This window comes from Gigantopelta aegis, chromosome 7 (assembly GCF_016097555.1).
Source record: "Gigantopelta aegis isolate Gae_Host chromosome 7, Gae_host_genome, whole genome shotgun sequence".
NCBI classification, from domain to species: Eukaryota; Metazoa; Mollusca; class Gastropoda; order Neomphalida; family Peltospiridae; genus Gigantopelta; species Gigantopelta aegis.
The window spans coordinates 1928902-1953532 of NC_054705.1; the positions used below are offsets into that span (position 1 = coordinate 1928902).

Genomic DNA, 24631 nt, shown 5'->3' on the forward strand with positions numbered 1-24631 from the left:
AGTGGAAACTATCCAACTAATATCGGTATTAAATAGTCTAAACGCTGGTTTGTGAAATTAATCTCAGATAAAACTAACACAATATTATGTACTCGTAAAACGACCCCATTGTCCCCTACTCTATATAGTAACACACTTGTATTTGAGAACTTGAAAGGTAAGAACATCAAGGCAATCAGTGGTAAAGCCATATTTGCGCCATTTTATTTTTAGTGTAGACAAAATAATATTCACACATTTATAAAATCGCAGATTGGAGCAAAATCGGAGTTATGTTAATTAATATACACATCAATACTGGGCATCAAAGGAATAGTATGACGGCCGTCTTGAAAAATAGCCGCCATATTGAAATTTCAAATAACCCATTCATTTGATTTGAAAGTGTTAAGTGATGGCGGATGTTTGTTGTTGTTGTTTTTGTTTTTTGTTTTTGTTGTCTGGTTTTTTTTGTTGTTGTTGTTTTTTTTTGTTTTTTTCGGAGGTTTTTTGTGTTGGGGTTTTTTTTTGGGGGGTTTGTTTTTTTTGGGGGGGGGTTTGGGGGGGTTAAGTAAGAAACAATGGACATGCTTATGTTCGTAATTTCAACACTGAAAGAAACGGTGGACATTTTTATCTGTGTGGTATAATCTGCCGTATGATGGTCTGTGTTAAGTTCATCTTTACCTTCTACCTAATATATTGTCTAGGTTATTTTCCCGCCTATGATCCTAATAAATATCACATACATGTTTTCCAAATTGTTAATAAAACAAGTTAAATTCATCAGGTAATTAAAATCATATTAGGTTTACGTAAAACAATAGTTAGGGTGTGTACGTGGATGTTTCTGTTCAAGATTTGAAGGGCGACCAAACCCGAGAAAAAACATGCACACAAAAACACGTATTACTACATTGCTTCATCGATTTCGTGTTCATTGACGTGCGACAAATATCAACATGTGTTTGGTTTAATTAATTTATGTTTCTCTGACGTACGTCTGCCACTGCAATATCAATCTATAAAAGAAGACACCATTTATCCTACTGTCATCATCGTAGACAGTCACGAACTATGAAACTTTCTTTGGTACTCGTCCTGTTTGCAGCCATTTGTCTTGTGTGCTCCGGCAACTGGAGATGGAGACACGGAAGACGACATCACGGAGGTTGGCGACAAGGAGGATGGCGACGTGGAGGTTGGCGTCACGGAGGGTGGCGACGTGGAGGTTGGCGTCAATGGAGAAGTAACCACTGGAGACAGTGTCAGAACAAGTAAGAACACGTCTTAAACTAATAAAGACACGATCTCTATTCGTAAAAATGGATAAGTGGGAAGGGGGAGAACACTGTGTCGTATGTCTATTGGCACAGTGACTAATATCAACCAGACCAGAACAGTTTATTTTCACTATGGCCGTTCAGCAAAGGCATATGAGGAGAATGCAAAAAGAATGATACATACATATGTGACATGATGGATCTACCGCAGAACATATTACAATTGAATGGTTTTAATTGTCTTTTCTTCGCATCTGAAGACCGCTCTTCTGGGCGCTTAAAAAAGATTGAGCAACGCTCAGTCCCAGTAAGCAATCCATTTGATCCTCTGGATGTGGATGCTATGGATATGGATGATTATACTCAAACCAGTATACCTTCACCAAAATTCAAACCACATCCGAAGGAAAAGTTAAAGAGAACTCCTGTACTTCCCCCTGATGACTAATTCAGTCATACAGTGGAACTGCCGTGGGCTTAGGCCCAATTTTGATGAATTAAGTCTTTTAATTCAAAAACATAATCCTCTTGCAGTGTGTCTTCAGGAAACGTTCTTGAAGGACACTGATCATATTACCATGAGAGGATTTAACCTCTATCGTAAGTTTCAAGAATCTGAAAATAGAGCATCTGGGGGTGTTTCCATTCTTGTTAATGAAAACATTCCTCAGAGTTCAATAACACTGACTACCAGTTTACAAGCTGTGGCTGTAAAGGTCACAGCTCATAAAACTATAACTCTGTGTTCAGTTTACTTGCCACCTCGAAATCATTTTAATTTTAATCCGAGGGATATTCAAGGTCTTCTTGACCAGCTCCCTACTCCCTTCATTATTATGGGAGATTTTAATGGTCACCACACTTTGTGGGGATGCGAGGATGTAAATATTAGAGGTAAAACAATTAGAAGACTTAATTCTCAAAAATGACTTACTTTTCTTCAATGATAAAAGTCATACATATTTTCATTCTGCAAGTGGTTCTTTCACTTCTATAGATTTAACCCTTTGTAGTCCTTCACTTTTTCTTGATTTCTCCTGGAAAGTTGGTTCAGACCTTTGTGGTAGTGACCACTTTCCCATTATTTTGGAGAATGATGGACCACCATCACTTGAAAGGGTTCAAAGGTGGAAGTTGGCGAAGGCAAATTGGGGTCAGTTTCAGCATCTGTGCAGCACTCGTCTGCAACAAGATGAAACTATTCCTAAGACTTCGGCAGTGGCAAAGCGTTTCAATAAACCATGGTTTAATGATATGTGCAAAGATGCATTCAAGGAGCGAAACAGGTTGCTTGAGCGGTTCAAACGTGAACCTACAGCAGACAACCTGGATGCATTTCGTATTGCTAGGGCTAAGGCTCGCAGAGAGATTAGACAGAGTAAGACATCATCTTGGAGAACTTTTGTCTCCAAGTTGAATTTACAAACATCAGTGAAATCTGTCTGGAATAGGATCCGTAAAATCAAAGGTAAAGAATCCAGTAATACAGTTCGTCATTTGTCTGTCAATGATACTGATGTCACGTCTCATCGTGACATTGCCAATGCATTGGCAGATAACGTTTCTCATAATTCATCTTCTGCTTTCAGTACAGATGCTTTTACATCTGTCAGAACTAAAGCTGAAAAGCAGTCCATTAATTTTTCATCCGAAAATGCTGAAGTGTACAACAGGCGTTTCTCTATGGAGGAATTGCAGGATGCTCTTCGTCGAGCCCATGATACTTCAGTAGGACCGATGAAATTCATTATCAGTTATTAAAACATTTACCTGAATCATCTCTAATGGTTCTTTTGAATATGCTTTAACCTCACGTGGTGGATTTCTGGAGACATTTTCTTTGAGATTGGCCAATACAGCACAAAATTGAAGTTTTAGTAAAATTCCTATTCCGTAAAAGCCTGGTATTTGTGTTTTCCAACCAATCTTTACACTGTTTTTGTCTTGAACTTTTTATATTGCTTTGACATCAGTTTTATTTATTTGCATTACCATAGTTTGACACGCAATGATCAATGTATTTTTCGTGCTGGGGTGTCGTTAAACATTCATTCATTCCCACAAATTGCTTACTAACGTGCAATGTGGGTTCAGATCTAGAGGTAGCACGGTTGATCATCTTGTTAGATTTGAAAAGTTTTGTAGGGAAGCTTTCATGCATAATCAGCACTTGGTTTCAGTATTTTTTGATTTGGAGAAAGCTTACGATACCACGTGGAAGTATGGGATTTTAAACGACCTCCATGGCATGGGCCTTAGAGGTCGTCTTCCTGTTTTTATATCTCAATTTTTAAGAGATAGATCTTTTAAAGTCCGGGTGGGGTTGACTTTGTCTGACATTCATCCACAGGAGATGTGTGTACCTCAAGGTAGTATCCTGTCTGTAACTTTATTTTCTGTGAAAATTAACAGCATCACCCAGTGTTTAACACCTGGTGTGGATTGCTCGTTATATGTCGATGATTTTCAGATTTGCTATAGATCGTCCTATATGAGTATCATTGAACGTAAGTTGCAGCTTTGTTTGAATAAACTTCATCAATGGGCTTTAGATTCTCAAAGGCAAAAACGGTTTGTATGCATATCTGCCAGAAAAGAGGTCTCCACTTAGATCCACAGTTGTTTTTGGACAAAAATCCAATTCCGGTTGTGGAGGAGACTAAATTTCTGGGGGTTATATTTGACAGGAAGCTATCTTTTGTGCCCCATCTCAAATATGTTAAAAAGAAGGGCTTGAAAACTCTCAATATTTTAAAAGTTATCGGTAATACAGAATGGGGAGGAGACCGAAAGGTTATGCTCCGTCTGTATAGATCTTTAGTTAGATCAAAAATTGATTATGGATGCATTGTGTATGGGTCGGCACGCAAGTCTTACTTGCAGATGCTAGATCCTATACACAATCAGGGACTTAGGCTTTGTCTTGGTGCATTTAGAACATCTCCTGTAGAGAGCTTGTACATTGATGCACACGAACCTTGTTTGGGTGCTAGACGTGCCAAGCTTTCTCTGCAGTATGCTGCCAAGATTAAATCTTTACCAAAACATCCAGCACATGCGGTGTTTGACAACAAATATATGAAGTTGTTGGATGCAAGGCTAAATGCTATTCGTACATTTGGTCTTCGCATTAAGCAGTTTTTTTTCGCTTTCCAACATTGATTTAAATAACACTTTGGAAACTCCTTCATATTTTGTTTTACCGCCTTGGTGTCTTACACCACCTAAAATTGTATTTGATCTGGCACGTCTGAAAAAAGATCGTACAGATACTGTTGTTTTTAAACAGTTTTTCATGGAAATTCAAGACAAGTACCGTGATTACATTCCTGTGTATACAGATGGATCACGGGGTGGAAATTCTGTGGCTTGTGCTACAGTTTGTCCATCAGACACTGTCATTTCTATGAGACTGCCTGACTCAGCATCGATTTTTAGTGCTGAAGTTTGGGCAGTCATTAAAGCCTTGGAAGAAATTAAAGATTCCATAGCATCCAGATTTACGAAATATGAAGCTGGACCATCCCTTAATTGGGATGGTGATACGAAAGTGTGTCTTTTTATCTATTGTCAAAAAAGATGTTGTATTTTGTTTGGTGCCCAGCCATGTTGGCATCAGGCGTAATGAAAAGGCAGATTCAGCTGCCAAGTCTGCTTTGGATTTGCCTCATGCAAGGGTCGATGTGCCTTATACTGATTTTAAAACTAATATCAACCAATTTATCTTTTCGACATGGCAACGTGATTGGGATGGTGAGGTTGCGAACAAGCTTCATGCTATCAAGCCAGTGTTGGCAGTCCTCCTATAGACAGTGCAGGAAGGGTGAAATAGTCTTGTGTCGTGCTCGCATCGGTCACACTTACTTGACCCATTCATTTATCTTGAAGAAAGATCCTCCACCTCAGTGTGAGCACTGCCAGTGTCTTCTGACTGTGCGACACATTTTGGTGGAGTGTAAGCAGTTGTCAGCAACTCGAAAAGATTTATTTGGACAAAGAAATGTGATGGAATCATTTCGATTCCATCCAGAAATTATTTTACAATTTTTACGCGATACTGAATTTTGTTCTAAATTTTAATTATATCTATCTGTGATATTTGTATTTTTACACAGTCCTTTACACTGTGTTTTTATTGACCTGTTGAATTTTTATATTGATGATGATCATCACACTTTTGTTGCATTTTACCATAGTTTGACACCCAATAGCCGATGCATTTGTCGTGCTGGGGTTTCGTTAAACATTCATTCATTCATTCATTTATTGATGATCCATGTTTTATTGAAGCTGTAGTGCGTATATTCTGTTTTCTGCCCATGCAGTTACAACAAAATTACATGGTGTAGGGTCAATAAAACTTTTTTTTTCATATTGCAATACACTTGCAACATAATAAATATACTGAACAGCTTAAAAACCCGCAATATTATTAGGAGGCTATTTTGTATTAGGAGGCTATTTTGTATTGATGATCCATGTTTTGTTGAAGCTGCATTGCGTTGTACAAATCGTCAGCAATAGTGTTTATTGAATTTTCACCTCATTACTTAGAGGCCGTCTTTTGCCCGAATTAAACGAAAATGCCCGAATCTTGATAACAGCATTTATTCACATTATCATTACAGCCAAGCAGTTGTGTTGGGTTGTAAACGAATCACTACTACATGTACATGTATTACAACCAAGTCCAAGGCAAGAATGCTGAAATACATGGTGGCGATGTGTCAGGTTCGCACATTTTCACAACTATCTGGGTAATTTGTGCCCGATTTGAGGTTTTGGTCCAGCACTACGTAGGCATTTGACACGTTACCTCTGTCTTATACGCAGACACCACTTTAAGCTATAAAACCTAAAGCAGTAAAGAAGGTATTATTAACCAGGTTACTACCAGAGGTACAGACCAGACACCTGCCCTGTTATCCTTTTTTTTATCTTTTTTTTTTTTTAAGAATCTAAAATAATTATCAAAAATAGGCTTAAAAATATATAATTAGTAAAAAAAAAAAAAAAAAAGGGGACGCTTGGAAATCAATTAAATTAAAAAAAAACTATATTGCCAAAATTAAAAACACATATTTATAGAAATGAAAAGTTTCGGGACCGGGAGGGTTTTACTGCCTGGTAAGCGACTACCATGCTCACTTATTATGCGATTCTTCTTTGGATGATGAATAGTGTAGTGGTGACAACTGGATAAAAGGAGCTCAGTCATGGATTTAGTGGGCCTCATTTCTTTAAATGTGCATTACAAATGGAAATTACATTCATTTGGAATACCAAACCTAGTTATTGTATAACCCAAAACATTTTAATTGAGCTACGATCGAGGGATGCCCATGACACGCTTCATTTTTAAAATGTGGAACTCTTCTTATGATGAGACAAAAAATATGGAAAAACAGACTCGTAGTGATGAGGCTATATATACGACAACCGCATGATGTCTTTTTGGATCTTATATAAACGATCGCCATGTATAGAGACTTGGCAAATGAGGGTCGGCTATATACTATATAGTACTGTAGGGACAATATGTCTATTGAAAATGTACACAAAAGGGTCCGCTAAATTCACATACTCCCCCACCCCTCCCCTGTTCAGAAATGCACTGTTCGTACAGTACTTAGTATGTATTCCTCCTGTTCCAGATGGTTCGGTAATATAGATCAATCAAATACATGTACTTATTTACCGCCTATATACATTTTTGCTGTGAATATAGCCAGCCCTCGTTAGTGGAGGCTATATACACGGCCTTCGTATATATAGTCACATCGTATATAAACACCGTCTAGTTCAGAGTATTATTTGTTATTGCATAGTTTGCATAATAATGAATTTAACAAGGTGGAAAATGAAGGTGTTCATGATCCAAATGTTTAGAGTTTTTTCGCGTACGACTGACAATAAATTTACCGCTAGATGCAAAGGACTAACTAGTCGGGATTGTCGACATTTAACATGCTTCTGTTACTAAAACGAATTAATGTATTAAGCTTATTATCATTCAGTACATGTTTTTATTATTGTTAATAACTTATTTTTATTGTTGTTGTTTTTCTATTTACCCTACGTCGCAGAGGACGGTCTATTTTTAATAATTATATATAACGGAGCATACATTTTGCTTCATTTATTCCAGAATGGAGGGTTTGACAGAACAAAGAAACAAGTTAAAGAAGGAACTGGACCAATGTCTGCCATCATGTACGTTAATGTTAACCAAAATTTAAGTTTTACAGATTTAAATACAAACCTATCGCCAAACTCAATCATGTATGGTACTCCCGCGAATGTTATAATTTATTTTTTTTACCCACAAAGTTAACTTTATAACAAACGTTAAATGTATGGAGAATAGTACACGAGTGGCCGTTAGTGAGATGCATGGTATCTAACGGACACGAATGTAATATTCTATTTCTTAGATATCCCCAAAAACCAGGTTATAGGTAGTACTAAACCAAATAACTTGTGGCCTGATCAAAGTCCGAGGTGTACCTTTGACAGAGATGTTAACACCACAAGTCCTGTGATTTGTGATAAATGTGAGTGTTGGTTGTATAAAAATAGCTTCATCTGGGACAAAAATGTATGCAAATTTATTTCATCTAATACCACTGTGTCAAATAGCCTTGTGCTTGACTCTCTTTTTTTTGTAGTACCTGTAAAAAAAAGTACTCAATTTGTTTGCGGAACTAGATTGATCATAGACGCTACCCGTTACTCAGAAACGAGCAGCTTGTCACCTAATTGTTTTCTGATTCACTTTAAGGTTGAGGGGTTTTAGTATTTATATCCGTGGTGTTTATGGCGATTGACACGTTGCAGGTAGGAGTTTTCACCACTCAGGTTACTACTGTCGTCTATGGGATTTTATTTTGTAGTATACAGGGTTGGGACATAGTCCCCCAGTGGTAAAGCGCTCGCTTGATGCGCGGTCGGTTTAGGATCGATCCCTGTCGGTGGCCCCATTGGGCTATTTCTCGTTCCAGCCAGTGCTCCACAAATGGTGCAACAAAGGCTGTGGTATGTACTATCCTGTCTGTGGGATGGTGCATATAAAAGATCAGTTACTGCTAATCGAAAAGAGTTGCAAATGACGTGGTGACAGCGGGTGTCCTCCCCCCCCTCTCTCTCTCTCCCTCTCTCTCTCTCTCTCTCTCTCTCTCTCTCTCTCTCTCTCTCTCTCTCTCTCTCTCTCTCTATCTATGTATGTATATATATATATATATATATATATATATATATATATATATATATATATATATATATATATATATATATATATATATATATATATATGTGCTTATATGGTCTTTAACCATATGTGTGATGGCATATAACCGTAAATAAAATGTGTTGAGTGATTAAATAAAACATTTCCTTCCTTGGTAGTTTACACCTTTTTAAGCAAATATTTACAACCCTTTGCACTTGTAGATATGGACATGTGAAAAACAGTACGGTGAATGCAAATTTGATATTTCATATCCATATTGGCAAACTTTATTTAACATTAGCCGATGATTAATAAAGTAATGTGCTCTAGTGGTGTTGTTAAAGAAAACAAACAAACTAGTATAACAATATTTCACCCATGATCCTACTATGTCCACCCAATGTGGTACATATCCACGTAGTAATGGGTGTGAAATATAAACGTTACATTCCCTACATGTGTTCAATAACTTCATATTCAGTAGGGTTATCAGCCCCCCCCCCCCCCCCCAACAATAACACCATGTTTCTACAGAATAGTGTAATTACCATTTATATACAATTAAAGTTTACGTTACGATATGTACGTCAAGTGTCTGTCGTCAACGTTAAATAGTTGTTATTTCTTCTGTATTTCCGTCTTGTACGGAATGTCAACGTCACACCCCGTTAGTGTCACCCACTCTACTCAATGTTTGCTTGTTCAATAGACAATTCAGTATTTGTTTTTGCGAATTACAACACTTCATATCAATTGCTGATCCATTTCCAGCTTACGTATGTAGTTGGTTGGTAATACATAAAGTATACTCATTTACCTTCTATGCTATTTAAAACACAAAACTCGAGAACTGCTTTTCACTCGTCAGATAGCAACTCATATCATGACAACGATATTCCAAGCAAGCTTGTTTAGTACCTCTCTTTCTTACACATCCGTTTGACTGTGGCGTACAGTTAACCTGTCATTCATGTGTCTGTAGCGTACAGTTAACCTGATACTTAATGTCTGTGACGTACAGTTAACCTGATATCCATGTGCCTGTGGCGTACAGTTAACCTGTCATTCATGTGTCTGTGGCGTACAGTTAACCTGACACTTACGTGTCTGTGATGTACAGTTAACCTGACATTCATGTGTCTGTGATGTACAGTTAACCTGACATTCATGTGTCTGTGATGTACAGTTAACCTGAAATGCATGTGTCTGTGGCGTACAGTTAACCTGACATTCATGTGTCTGTGACGTACAGTTAACCTGACATTCATATGACTGTGACATATAGTTAACCTGGCACTTATGTGTCTGTAATATACAGTTAAACTGACATTCATGTGTCTGTGACGTACAGTTAACCTGACATCCATGTGTCTCTGACGTACAGTTAACCTGATATTCATGTGTCTGTGACGTACAGTTAACCTGACATTTATGTGTATCTGACGTACAGTTAACCTGACATTCATGTGTATGTGACTTACAGTTAACCTGACATCCATGTGTCTGTGACCTATAGTTAACCTGACATTCATGTGACTGTGACGTACAGTTAACCTGACATTCATGTGTCTGTGTCGTACAGTTAACCTGACATGCATGTGTCTGTGACGTACAGTCAACCTGACATTCATGTGTCTGTGACGTAAAGTTAACCTGACATTGATGTGTATCTGACGTACAGTTAACTTGACATGCATGTGTCTGTGGCGTACAGTTAACCTGACATGCATGTGTCTGTGACGTACAGTTAACCTGACATTCATATGTCTGTGGCGTACAGTTAACAGGACATTCATGTGTAACTGACGTGACATATAGTTAACCTGGCACTTATGTGTCTGTAATGTACAGTTAACCTGACATTCATGTGTCTTTGACGTACAGTTAACCTGACATTCATGTCTGTGACGTATAGTTAACCTGACACTTATGTGTCTGTGTCGTACAATTAACCTGACATTCATGTGACTGTGACGTACAGTTAACCTGACATTCATGTGTCTGTGACGTACAGTTAACCTGACACTTAGGTGTCTGTGACATATAGTTAACCTGATATTCATGTGTCTGTGACGTACAGTTAACCTGATACTTATGTGTCTGATACGTACAGTTAACCTGACATTCTTGTGTCTGTGACGTACAGTTAACCTGACATACATGTGTCTGTGATGTACAGTTAACCTGACATTCATGTGTCTGTGACGTACAGTTAACCTGACATTCATGTGACTGTGACGTACAGTTACCCTAACATTCATGTGTCTGTGACGTACAGTTAACCTGACACTTATGTGTCTGTGTCGCGTAAGTGTGCTACAAGTGCAACGGCTGTAAATAACGTTTAGTAAAAGAAGATGTTAAAATTTCCTTGAAACCTGGTTTTTTAAGATATGTATGAAATAGAATAATACAGTCGTGGCCGTTAGATACCATTTATCTTACAGCTCGTTATTTAGCAACGAATCAAACTCGCTTTCCCATTTTAGATACCATTTATCTTACAACTGGTTATTTAGCAACGAATCAAACTCGCTTTCGCATGTTAGATACCATTTATCTTACAACTGGTTATTTAGCAACGAATCAAACTCGCTTTCGCATGTTAGATAAATATAAAACCCCTCGATAAATGAGATAAATGGTATCTAACGATCACTCATGAATCATTCTCTATTTATTACATACCTGTGAGAGATAAGCGAGTTTAATAATAAAATCGTACTCATATTGTGAGATACCGTTTTCCTTAACAAAGCTGGGATATAAACGCTAACGCGATGTGACGTAAGATTTTGTATATTTCTTAGTGTTTGTGTGTGCGTGTGTGTGTGTATGTGTGTGTGTGTGTGCGCGCGCGTGTGTGTGTCTGGGGATGTGTGTGTGTGTGTGTGAATGTGTGTGTGCGTGTGCGTGCGTGCGTGAGAGAGTGTGTGTGTGTGTGTGTGTTTGTGTTTATGTGTAACATAGTATGCTCATTCACACTGTATAAGGATATTTACGATGTGTTTCTTTACTTGTATTTAAAAGGGAACGCCTCGTTGTCTATGTAAAAATCAGTGACGTTCTATACCTCATTTTGTGGTCGAGTTAATTATTATACCATTATATTATGGCAAAGTTTTTCACTAAACTGTAAGTAGTAAATAATGAAACGAAAATAATCTGGAGTCATCGAGGACCAAACGTCGCGACCCTCAGCATAAGGGCAGGGGCTCCCAGACTTGTAGCTGTTTAAATATTTTATAAATTAATTTAAACTACAGAAACCAGCCTGACTTTCGATTTTAAAATAATGGGGTAACACGTTGTCCTTTGTTTCATCTGGCAGTGATAACGAGTATAGCTAGACGATGTTGTTGGTTTATTCTAAATGGTTAAATAATACAAATAATACGCAAGGAAACAATTTTAATTTTCCAAATGATTTCTATGTATGTACTGGTAGCGCCGATTAGCGACTGCTGGGATGTGAAGACACGCCAGAACCAGAACCGTGACGGCACGTACACGATCGACTCACCAGCCGGGGGAAAGATGAACGTCAGGTGTGACATGACCACGGACAATGGCGGTTGGCTCACCTTCGTCAGGTATGAAGATGACAGAATTGTATGTTAGCTGTCTGTCTGAGAATCATGCCGATATTGTGAAGTTAGCTAAAACTATTTATATTGTTTTCCTTATTTCTTTAATTTCAACTTGGGGTTTTATTTGTAAACATATGTACATGATATGGATAGCTCAGTAATAGTATGTTTATTATTATTATTATTGTTATTATTATTATCATTGTTGTTTTTGTTGTTGCCATTATTATCACATTTGTCCCATTACCTTTTTACGTTCAAACTTGTTTATGTCCACATCCTAGTTCTTGTATTTCAAAGACCGTGGTATATGCTATCCTGTGTGTATATCCATTCGCGATATGTATTTGTCTTTTGTGGTCGTCTGTATCACACAGCTGACATTTTGATTTTGCTGTGGCCTTAGTGTAAACACTCCAGGCAATAACGTTTAACGATACTACTAGTGGAGATTAATTAATCAAAGATAATGAATTGCAATCATTTCGTAATTCCATCACGTAGTCTTTTATGAAACCCGCTACCTTTACCCACTAGCAACAAGGGGTCATCAAGATTGATTTTCCATGAGACTGGACAGCACATGCCGCAGCCTTTGATGTATCAGTCGTCGAAAGCGTTCAGTTCTTACTTCAGACACTTCAGTCTATTATTATATTGTTGAAGCCTTGAATCAGCTGACCAGTTACTAATTGTGTTGATGTTAACCATATTGAAAATAAATGAAATTAACAGGCAATTCACAGGTTGGTATCAGCTTCAGAAGTACATAAGATAGTTAGTCCCGTGAGTCAGAACTGTGCATATTTAATTTTGAAGATAAAGAAGATTAACAGGCAATTGCAGGGTGGTGTCACCTTCAGCAGGAGATTTGATAGATAGTGCCGTTGGTCAGACTGGTGATTATTTACTGTTGAACATAAATCAGATTAACATATTGTTACACAGGCGGGTCAAGGGTGGTGTCGACTTCAACAGGCCGTGGAAAGACTACAAACGCGGATTTGGCGACCTCGCAGGAGATTTCTGGTTGGGAAATGATTTTCTTCACATGTTCACGGCAGCAAAGGTAATAAACTTACAATAGCAAAACTAACACATTTTGTTTTGTTTTTAAACGAAAGTCTCCATAGGCGCGTCTGCTCTCATGACTATAACAAAAAACAAAACTTAAAATTCAAATGAAAATGTTAAAAATGAGATGATAACTTTTTATGATTCTACATATACTGAAGTCCATGTATATTCTAGTCATCACATATGTCTAACTATATTCTTGATATGACGTCACCTCCGAAAGCAATATTCCTAAATATAGGCTACTTTGGACGTCTCCTATATTTATGAATATTCTTGAATATAATGATCTTGAGACCAGAGACGTATTTGTGAGAGAGAGAGAGAGAGAGAGAGAGAGAGAGAGAGAGAGAGAGAGAGAGAGAGAGAGAGAGAGAGAGAGAGTGAGAGAGAGAGAGAGGGGTGGAGTGGGGGCTATTACCCCGAGGGTGTTTCGGCATCGTCAATATCATATATTAGCAAGAATTTTTTATTTTTTTTATAATAAAAGTTTCATTACATTCATTACAATATAACGTCATCCCATTGGTCAGACTTAGCAACGGGAGTTTGTTAATTTCTCGATGAATATAGACATTTTATATTGGTTATTTGTCGTACTGAGTGTTATTGTTTTAAAAAAAGTAATACCATTGACATATCAAATACGGTTCTGTCCAATGCGTACTGATCCACATTAGGAATCGCCGTTCACTCACCGCCGCTGAATGCAGATCAAAACAGTTCAATCCATTTTGGACCAAGACACACCAAATACGTTTGTGATAAGTCTTGATGTGGGGGAGGGGGGGATATCGTCTTACAATATATGACGTCATACATTCTACAGCGTTGTGGGGGGATATCGTCTTACAATATATGACGTCATACATTCTACAGGGTTGTGGGGGAGGGGGATATCATCTTACAATATATGACGTCATACATTCTACAGGGTTGTGGGACACTGGGGAGTTTATTCTCGCTTTAAAAATATAACGAGTGATGAGGCACTATTCAAATCGAACATGTCGATAACCGTTCCATTTTTATATGAGCAACCTTTGTCGTCGTGTACAAGCATGTTTTCTAAAGGGTGTTTGTTTTTTGTTGATGTGTTGCTTCCTTGTGGCATTGTTATGTACAAACAAATAGTAATTTTCCACTGCACATTTTCTCTATTTTCCAAATGAAATGTCACATGACTTGCACCATGTGATCCAACCGAACTGAACTGACCCGTTTTCGCCAATGTTCCGTTGACACACCAGAATCCAAAACCGTACCGACCTGAAAACGTGCTGTTGAATCCACATATGTATGAAAGTTGAAACCAAAACGGATTGAAACGGTTTGGTACACGATTTTGGTGTGTCACGACCCGTATCCTATCCTGATGAAAACGGATTGATCCTTTTTGAAATGTATTCGTCTTTATTACTTGTAACTTATCTGGGTAAATTCCTTTTATTTTATTAGATTATTTTTGCTATTGGCTTATCTATTCGTTCATTATTATTTTGTTCTTTGTTTCATTCATTCATTTATTTATTCTTAATTATATGCATATTTTATCCCCCTCCCCACACTTCTTTTTACCTCAATCATATGGTAGGTTTAGTGTTACCATACTTTTAATCTTGACCAGTAGTTTGTTCTGCAGTTTTTAACTTTTCTTCTATAGTCTTATATAGATTAATTAATTATTATTATTATTATTATTATTATAATTATAGCTTTAACTCTGTTTTTGCTAGTGGTTTTATGTGTGCATTTTATTTTTGTCGACAGATTTCCCTGAGACTTTTAAAGGAGGCTTCTGACGTTTTCCTTTAAAATTATTTTATCTCAAGCCCCTTGCTACTTTAGAGGAGAGGTGCCAGCAACACAGAAGGATTTTCTATTCATATATATATATATATGTGTGTGTGTGTGTGTGTGTGTACGTGTGTGTGCGTGTGTGTGTATATATATATATATATATATATATATATATATATATATATATATATATTATCCTATCCCTGGTTGCTATTTCTTCTGGCTATCTATGTTATATAATTAAAATATGCTGTGACATCATCAATATAAATAGATATGTCACATGTCAAGGTTGCTATTTTTATGTATGCGTTACTTTTGTCGATGGGGGTAATAATTAAGTGAAACTGATTCGTATGCATGACTTTTGTTGTATGTCATAGTGAGATGCAAGAATTAAGCATGTCGCACGCATAGTACATGTAAAATATAGGATTATAGTATGGAATACATGCGCTGTATTTTATATTGTTATAACGAGTTTCCCAGATACTGATTCCCGAAGATGAGTTGGAGACATGAACTTCTGATTGGACTCCTGTGATTGGAATCGGGAGGTGTGGAACAGAGACTGGTGTGGCGTGAATCCGAGATGGCGTGGCGTCCGTTATAATGAACTGTTTATTTAAAATCCCGTTGTAAAGTCTGTGAACGTTTTAATAATGCGACATCAGACTTTGGCTGAATAATTTTGATTTTGGAAACCGTTCTCGAACGAACTTTGAACTTTCAAATGTGTTTGGTTATATTTTTCTCCATGGGTTTGGTTTGGTGGATGAGTGGGGTGAACTGTGAGTGACTGTGGGGGTATTATATAAATGTTGTTGTATTAAATATATAATTGTTCACTTTTGTTTATCATTTCCATCATCTTTAGTACGTGACATGTTATTATCCTAACCCTGGTTTTTATTTTCTGCAGATGAGGAGATTATATTATTTGGTCATTAGCTATTCTAACCCTGGTTGTTATTTGTGCAGGATGTCGAGATGCGGGTCGACATGACTGACCAGGATGGTAACCACGCTTACGCTGTGTACGGCAGCTTACACGTGGACGACGAGGCCCACGCCTACAGCATCCACGTATCCGGAACATACAGTGGGAACGCTGGAGACGCGTTTCGCCCTAACTCTACACGGTGGGGTGGTGTTCGGTGGATGTGAACATTTCTTTTCAACACCACCTGTCCTCATAACTAGTGCATATTCCCTACAGATAGTAGACCGTATAAGTTCTGCTCTCTGATATCTAAAAGATGTAGACTTCCGAGGTAAGGCTGGCAATGTCCCGTAGACTGGCCTGGAAACTGTGTCACCCATAGGTGCAGAGGCCGTCGACACCGTAGCGTGAAACGTAGCCGTAGCTGGACCCGAGACAGGAACCGTAACATCAGCTGGACCCCTAGCCGCTGGACCGGTACTCGTTGCGGCCGCCATCGATGCAATGGTATATTACAACATACTAGGCAACAACATCTTCAAAACGTCAGTAACCGACTCAAGGATAGACGCTTGAGGAGAAGATGAAGTGGAAACCATCTCCACTTTCTTGGCCCGCTGGACAAAGACCTTGAGGTATGACGTATCTCCAACGGCCCCAAGGAAAATACAGGAGGCAGCGAGATTCTAAGTCGCATGGTGATCTGCAGCTAGGACACACATCGTGCGGGTCTCCACCCGCCAGGAATTTTGTGAATTTGTTGCAAGAACGCACCACACAATAAAAGCTGATATCTGAAAATGTTCAATAACTGTAATGAAAAAGCAAATATATATGTTGTACAGTACCGGTAAACAAGAAACCGCCATTTTAAAATGACTGCCATAGATTGTGACCGCCACACATGGAAAATAAAATTTTCTATAACTCTTTAAAGAAAGTGATTAGAGCCGAAATAATTGTACAATAATAAAGTAACAGCATTGAATAATGTGTTACAAACACAAATGTCGCAATAAACCAAGTAAAACATATGGCTTAGATTACGACGGAGCTAAAATAAGAACGTCTGAACCATAAGACGCGAAGGAAAAAGAAATTAGTTACTTACATGACCAGAACAGAAAGGGGTACACAGTAGAAGAATTTAGGTCATCCCATTGGCTCTTGGGATGTTCGGACCAGTCTACTATCTATAGGGAATATGCACTAGTTATGAGGACAGGTGATGTATCTATAAAAGAGAAAACACTCTTAAGTTTTCTCTATACAACAAAAATAAATACTTTAACAATCCTGGAAGCACATCCTGTACAAGTGAATGTTACAATACGAGTGGCATGCTCAGGAGGCCTAACAATCTCGAACACTTTTACTGGTATCATGGTCTTCTGTATGGCAATAACACATGCGCACAGACATGCAAACACGCACACATACACACACACACACACACACACAAACACAAACACACACACACACACATACATACACAAACACACACACACACACACACACGTGCACACACATGCATACATTTATACACATTGTTACCAGTGTGTTTTAGTACTGAAACACGAGGTTAATGAACTTAATTACAGTCTGTCCTACCAATGGGGATCGATCTCAAACCAATCGCACATTGGGCGAGCGCTTTACCACCGTGTTCCACTGGGTTGCCATAACATGTTCTTGGTCTCTGTCAATCATAATCAGTCTTTACCACTGGTTTGGACTGGGTTCCCATAACATGTTCTTGGTCTGTGTCGATCGGCGTCAGTCTTTACCACTGGGTTAGACTGTGTTCCCATATCATTGTTCTTGATCTGCCGATCGGCGTCTGTCTTTACCACTGGGTTGGACTGTGTTCCCATATCACTGTTCTTGATCTGCCGATCGGCGTCTGTCTTTACCACTGGGTTGTACTGTGTTCCCATATCATTGTTCTTGATCTGCCGATCGGCGTCTGTCTTTACCACTGGGTTGTACTGTGTTCCCATACCATTGTTCTTGATCTGCCGATCGGCGTCTGTCTTTACCACTGGGTTAGACTGTGTTCCCATAACATTGTTCTTGATCTGCCGATCGGCGTCTGTCTTTACCACTGGGTTAGACTGTGTTCCCATATCATTGTTCTTGATCTGCCGATCGGCGTCTGTCTTTACCACTGGGTTGTACTGTGTTCCCATATCATTGTTCTTGATCTGCCGATCGGCGTCTGTCTTTACCACTGGGTTGTACTGTGTTCCCATATCATTGTTCTTGATCTGCCGATCGGCGTCTGTCTTTACCACTGGGTTAGACTGTGTTCCCATATCATTGTTCTTGATCTGCCGATCGGCGTCTGTCTTTACCACTGGGTTGTACTGTGTTCCCATATCATTGTTCTTGATCTGCCGATCGGCGTCTGTCTTTACCACTGGGTTAGACTGTGTTCCCATATCATTGTTCTTGATCTGCCGATCGGCGTCTGTCTTTACCACTGGGTTGTACTGTGTTCCCATATCATTGTTCTTGATCTGCCGATCGGCGTCTGTCTTTACCACTGGGTTGTACTGTGTTCCCATATCATTGTTCTTGATCTGCCGATCGGCGTCAGTCTTTACCACTGGGTTAGACTGTGTTCCCATATCATTGTTCTTGATCTGCCGATCGGCGTCTGTCTTTACCACTGGGTTGTACTGTGTTCCCATATCATTGTTCTTGATATGCCGATCGGCGTCTGTCTTTACCACTGGGTTGTACTGTGTTCCCATATCATTGTTCTTGATATGCCGATCGGCGTCTGTATTTACCACTGGGTTGTACTGTGTTCCCATATCATTGTTCTTGATCTGCCGATCGGCGTCAGTCTTTACCACTGGGTTGGACTGTGTTCCCATATCATTGTTCTTGATCTGCCGATCGGCGCCTGTCTTTACCACTGGGTTGTACTGTGTTCCCATATCATTGTTCTTGATATGCCGATCGGCGTCTGTATTTACCACTGGGTTGTACTGTGTTCCCATATCATTGTTCTTGATCTGCCGATCGGCGTCAGTCTTTACCACTGGGTTGGACTGTGTTCCCATATCATTGTTCTTGATATGCCGATCGGCGTCTGTATTTACCACTGGGTTGTACTGTGTTCCCATATCATTGTTCTTGATCTGCCGATCGGCGTCTGTCTTTACCACTGGGTTGTACTGTGTTCCCATATCATTGTTCTTGATCTGCCGATCGGCGTCTGTATTTACCACTGGGTTGTACTGTGTTCCCATATCATTGTTCTTGATCTGCCGATCGGCGTCTGTCTTTACCACTGGGTTGTACTGTGTTCCCATATCATTGTTCTTGATCTGCCGATCGGCGTCTGTCTTTACCACTGGGTTGGACTGGGTTCCCATAACATTGTTCTTGATCTGCCGATCGGCGTCTGTCTTTACCACTGGGTTGGACTGGGTTCCCATATCATTGTTCTTGATCTGCCGATCGGCGTCTGTCTTTACCACTGGGTTGGACTGTGTTCCCATAACATTATTCTTGATATGCCGATCGGCGTTGGTGTTCGGCAAGTGTTACATACTTTATGGAAACCGGTCTTAAGATGCTGCCTAATATAACTACATGTATTTTGAAATCTGATTGATTGAAACTTGAAATAAGATTAACTGTTTTATTGAATTCCAGGAAGGAGAAATTTCAAAATAACAGGGCGTTCCGGACCTACGACCGCGACAACGAGTTCGGCTGCGCGAAATCCCACAAAGGCGGCTTCTGGTACAACAACTGCTTCTTTGTTCTAGCTACCGGGCCATTCAATTCCATTAGAGTGAGTCAACGTCACATAATCGATGATATGTATTTAAGTTTGTGTGTGTGTGTGTGTGTGTGTGTGTGTGTGTGTGTGTGTGTGTGTGTGTGTGTGTGTGTGTGCGTGCATATGCGTATGTGTGGTGGTATGTAATAAATACAGAACCATATTCCAATTGTTAACTACTGCGCGAGACCACATTAAAGGTATGCAATAAATAAATGACATGTAGAGGTAATCTTTTCGCAATGAGCATGAACATTGTAACTGATGGTAACCAAAACATTATTCTATTTATTATTCCGAACTAGTTTTACTTCTTAAAAACATTTCTTTATATGCAACTACATAAACCACTCACAGACTGTTCTTAGTATTAGTGTAAACTAAACATAACCCGAGCTTTGTACGGGGTAGTTTATATGGGGTGTGGTGACGTATACTAGGCTTTTGTCCCAAAATATTACACGCCGGCCGTGTCGATGGCCAGTCCTCATTAGCCGAGGCTATATAAACAGTCTTCGTGTTTTTTGTCACTTCTATGCTACGAGCTAAAGATGACGGCGTTCTTTGCTGTTTTATTTAAGGAATTAATTTTTGTACTTACTATTTAGCACGATGTGTGTTCGATAGTATCGATAAGTTACTATTACTAAACTTACAAAATAACTACTAATTAAAAATAATAAACTGCAGAGAGCTTCATATTAAAAAGAAAGAAAAAAATATATACTAAACTAAACAAACTACCAACCAAATTATTAAATTTGAAAAATGAAGTTAAGTCCCAAAACAAAACTAATAAATTCCGAAGAAAATAAATAAATATGGATGTCTCAATACATGCAATGTGTCGTCGTCTAATATAAACAAAATTTACATTTACTCACATACATCTTTAGACAACTTGATTTTAACACAGTAGAACACAGTTCATCACATATAGTTCGGTAACAGTTGATCCAATATAGTTCACACAAATAGTTCGGTAACAGTTTATCCAATATAGTTCAGCACAAGTAGTTCGTTCGGTAACAGTTTATCCAATATAGTTCAGCACAAGTAGTTCGTTTATCCAATACAGTTCAGCACAGATAGTTCGGTAACAATTTATTCAATATAGTTCAGCACTGATAGTTCGGTAACAGTTTAATCAATATAGTTCAGCACAAATAGTTCGGTAACAGTTTATCCAATATAGTTCAGCACAAATAGTTCGGTAACAGTTTATTCAATATAGTTCACACAAATAGTTCGCCAACAGTTTTATTCAATATAGCTCAGTACAAGTAGTTCTACAAGGCAGTTCACAAAAAAAAAAAAAAGTATCCACCATAAAACGAAAGTTCAGCAACCTTGACAGGCCCTGTCCAAAGAGAGTGACAACTTCCGAAATCCAAATCCGAGAATTCCCGACCACCGATGACCTCTGGCGTGAACCGATGAACCGTGAAACTCGTCGAAAACCGATCACCTCCGACTCTCTCCGATGTTGACGACCATCCCCTCTCCTGAACATTCCCAGTCTGGAGCGGCTCAACTTGGCGATCCTTCACTTCGCTTGTTTTCGTGAGCGAAGTGAAGTCTTCTACTGGGATGTATGCAGCCAGTGGACCTGATTGAACGCTGGAACGCTTCTCGTGTCTCGTCTGCACCATCAGGTTGGATTCTTTTTTAGCGAGATTCCTTGCCTCCACGTCATTTCTCCGTCTGACTATGTTGACTTGTTTTTTTCGTGACTCGTATGACGGCCATTCTGCAGAACGCCACGGTTGTTCACGTTTAGTCTCTGCATGTCCGAGCTGTCCTAGCAGCACTGGAAGAGTGACCGCCCCACTTTAAGAAGAAATAGGGAGCGGGGTCGGCCCCTACTACTCTTTTCTAGACTTTACTTTGATTTATTGTGATGCCATTTCGTATCCTCCGGAGTCGGGCCCGTCCGCACCACAATACCAACCCATGACGACTGGATTATATCCTAGTCTGATTCTCTCTCTCGTTCAGACGGATCCGGCTTCTCAATATCTGTATTTCAGCACAGCACTACACCTTCAACGTCTATTGACTGTCAATCTAGGGGTTTTCTTGACGGGATGCAACACATCTCGTCCCTATAAGCTGTGCACCCTAACGGCCTTAACGAGGGCACTCACCTGGACATATAGATCGGACTTTAAACCTTTAGACCTTCGTTCATAAGTTTCTGTCGAAATTACATTTTTTTAAATATTATTAAATAGTCCGATCTTCTCTTCTTTCTCTTATTTATTTTTGGACTGTCCTACTAAAATGCTCCAAATTATATAAATATTCGACCGAACAGTCAATTCTTTTTATTTTTGGCTTGTAACATTTTTTCTTTTCTTTTTTAAATTCTATTAACTTTTTTACTAATTGCTATTCTCAAAACTCTGCTCATTTTCAACTCTACCCTAGCCTCCACCCCCCCCCCCCCCCATCCCGAGTCAGGCCACCAATCTTACATAATTTCTTTTTGACCGCCCGATCTAATCTAGCGACCACATTTAATGAGTACAATTTTCTTTATTAATTATATTAATTAGAGATGCACATCAAAATTTTAAAGGTCCACTATTTAATTTCTAGATGTAAATTTCAAAATTGTCCCCTTCATTTTTTTTTCTGTCCCAGGACAAGCCCCAGGCTATCCAGAGACAGACCCCGGGACGGACATGCTCGAAACTCTGGTGGTATATAAGCATGTAAAAATTATTCGCTCTCGCACTCGTACATCGAGTTGTATGTAACTGCTTCGTCCATTGGTGTTTTATTTGAATTAAATTTTAAAATAGCATTTTATTGCAAATTAATCTCCTACCCTTCCAATCAATCGGAGGGTTCTATAGGTCTCCGTCCTTCTGTCTGTCCCACATATAGTTTTACAGACTTTATTTTATAATTCCTTAAGATATTTAGCTAAAACATTCTATATAGCTTTAGCGTATACTGATAAATATCATGGGGAATTAAAAAACGTGTTTTCAAAACTGTTGTTTTTTCGCTATAATTCAATATATAGCTTTATCCTGTACTCTTGCAGGTCAAGTTTGACATTCATGGCGATTTTCACATTTGGCATAGGGTTATCGCCCTTGAACATAATAGATACGAAAATGTGTTGGGCCCGGAAGGGTTTTGGAAACAGAGACACAAGAAAGAAACTCTCGCGAGTTTCATGACAAATAACATTATTGCACTCCGAATATACACGTGATACGCAAAACGCGAGTAACGGACAATATTAATAATCACTGTTATTGGAAACGATAATAGCAGCATTAAAGTAGTTTATTTGTTTCTTTACAGGGTATTATATGGTTCACATGGAGACGCCATCACGCACTGAAAGAAATCACAATGTCAATCAGACCAAAGGGAGTGGTTTAAAGAATTGTTGTCTCCAGGTCTACAGTGCGGAAATATAATAATATTAAATTTATTGAACTGTACTTCTGTTTTTCTGTCTTAAATAACTACATGGATGGTATGTTTGGTGATAGATACATAGTCATATGGATGAATGCAGAGATCCAGATAGATGTGTTATTAAAATGTGATGAATTAAATTAATACACGACTCTAAGCAACACATATGCATAAAACAAACATATGAATTAATTGATCTGTAGCTAGTAATATATATTAGCTTTGACAGTTTTGAACAAAAACACATGTATTTACAAGATATTGTCGTTAGTTGTTCTATCTGAGGTGGTTGTTTTTTTTTCTTCAATTTATTACATACCCATTAACTTACTATAGTAATAAAGACCATTAGGACCGTGCAATAAAATACAATCTTGTATTGAAAACGTGTGTAATAAAACAATATCGCATGCGTAGGTCAGTTTGTCTCTCGTATGACGTCATATTCCTTTCCAGGACGCTCAGCGTCATCAATTCCACAACATTCAATTAAATTTACATCGCAATAAGTTGGATTACTTAATTAAACTATAGGTCATAATATACACAAGTCATACTATAGACAGGTCATACTATACACAGATGGTATGTAGTAAATACAGAACCACATATCAGTTATTTTCCCCATGCCTATTGCACTTGTTTATAATGTGCAAGATTTATAACAGTGGACTTCAGCGTGATTTTCTGATTTAATAATAATAATAATAATAATAATAATATATATATATATATATATATATATATATATATATATATATCCCATTGAATAAGACACGTTTGTCCTTACATGAATTCTTGTCCTTCTCTTATAGATCGGGGTCAAAGCTTTGGGTTCTAACTTTCATAATATTGCGTGCTGGGGTGTCGTTCAACATTCGTTCCGACTCCTAGATCTAGTTACACAAACAAACTCTACTGCGCCGAAACAACTGGAACTGCTATCACCTCGTGTCCCGACTCAGGCCCCTGATCATATTACTCGTGGGAGGCGTGATCGAAACGTCAGTGGTACATGTAAAACTAGTTGACCACTGTAGCTGTCATTGTTAACAAATAACTAGTTGCGTCGACCCTGTTCTCTATGGCCAGTTATTTTTTTTATAATTTACAATTTCGTTTATTGCTTTAAACTACAAGCTTATCAGCACAGCAAATATTCACATACAATACACATACAACACATTACATAATACACACAAGATGATTCGATTGTCAAATTGAACATGGATCAAATATAAAATATAATACTGGTATATAAAGAACCTCAGAGAAACCGCACCGGTCATACATATATACTTACACACTTGTATACATACACACGTATATACGTACACACACACACACACACACACACACACACACACACACACACACACACACATATATATATATATATATATATTGATATTAGCAATAAAGCAATAGCAAAACCAACTGCGAGTTCAATGAAGTTCAGTATAATTGTGACATACATGTGTATATGTATAG

General features: G+C 38.4%; 2 protein-coding genes across 2 annotated transcripts in view; both read left to right on the forward strand.

The window, feature by feature from the left end:
* The window catches only part of LOC121376945 (kelch-like protein 5), a 114270-nt gene that overhangs the window by 20924 nt on the left and 68715 nt on the right, over positions 1–24631 (forward strand). The window lies entirely within an intron of this gene.
* On the forward strand, positions 1047–23163 carry LOC121376946 (ficolin-1-A-like). The gene is made up of 7 exons (XM_041504756.1): positions 1047–1256; positions 7411–7475; positions 11939–12083; positions 13029–13149; positions 15939–16099; positions 19570–19711; positions 23021–23163. Exons 1-7 carry the CDS (start codon positions 1057–1059, stop codon positions 23099–23101), a joined length of 915 nt encoding a protein of 304 aa, XP_041360690.1. The 5' UTR covers positions 1047–1056; the 3' UTR covers positions 23102–23163.

Coding starts and splice junctions, on each gene's coding strand:
- LOC121376946 (XM_041504756.1), top strand. CDS start 1,057: ATGAAACTTTCTTTGGTACTCGTCCTGTTTGCAGCCATTTGTCTTGTG. Junction 16,100..19,569: donor TTTCGCCCTAACTCTACACG/GTGGGGTGGTGT, acceptor ATTGAATTCCAG/GAAGGAGAAATTTCAAAATA. Junction 19,712..23,020: donor GGCCATTCAATTCCATTAGA/GTGAGTCAACGT, acceptor GTTTCTTTACAG/GGTATTATATGGTTCACATG.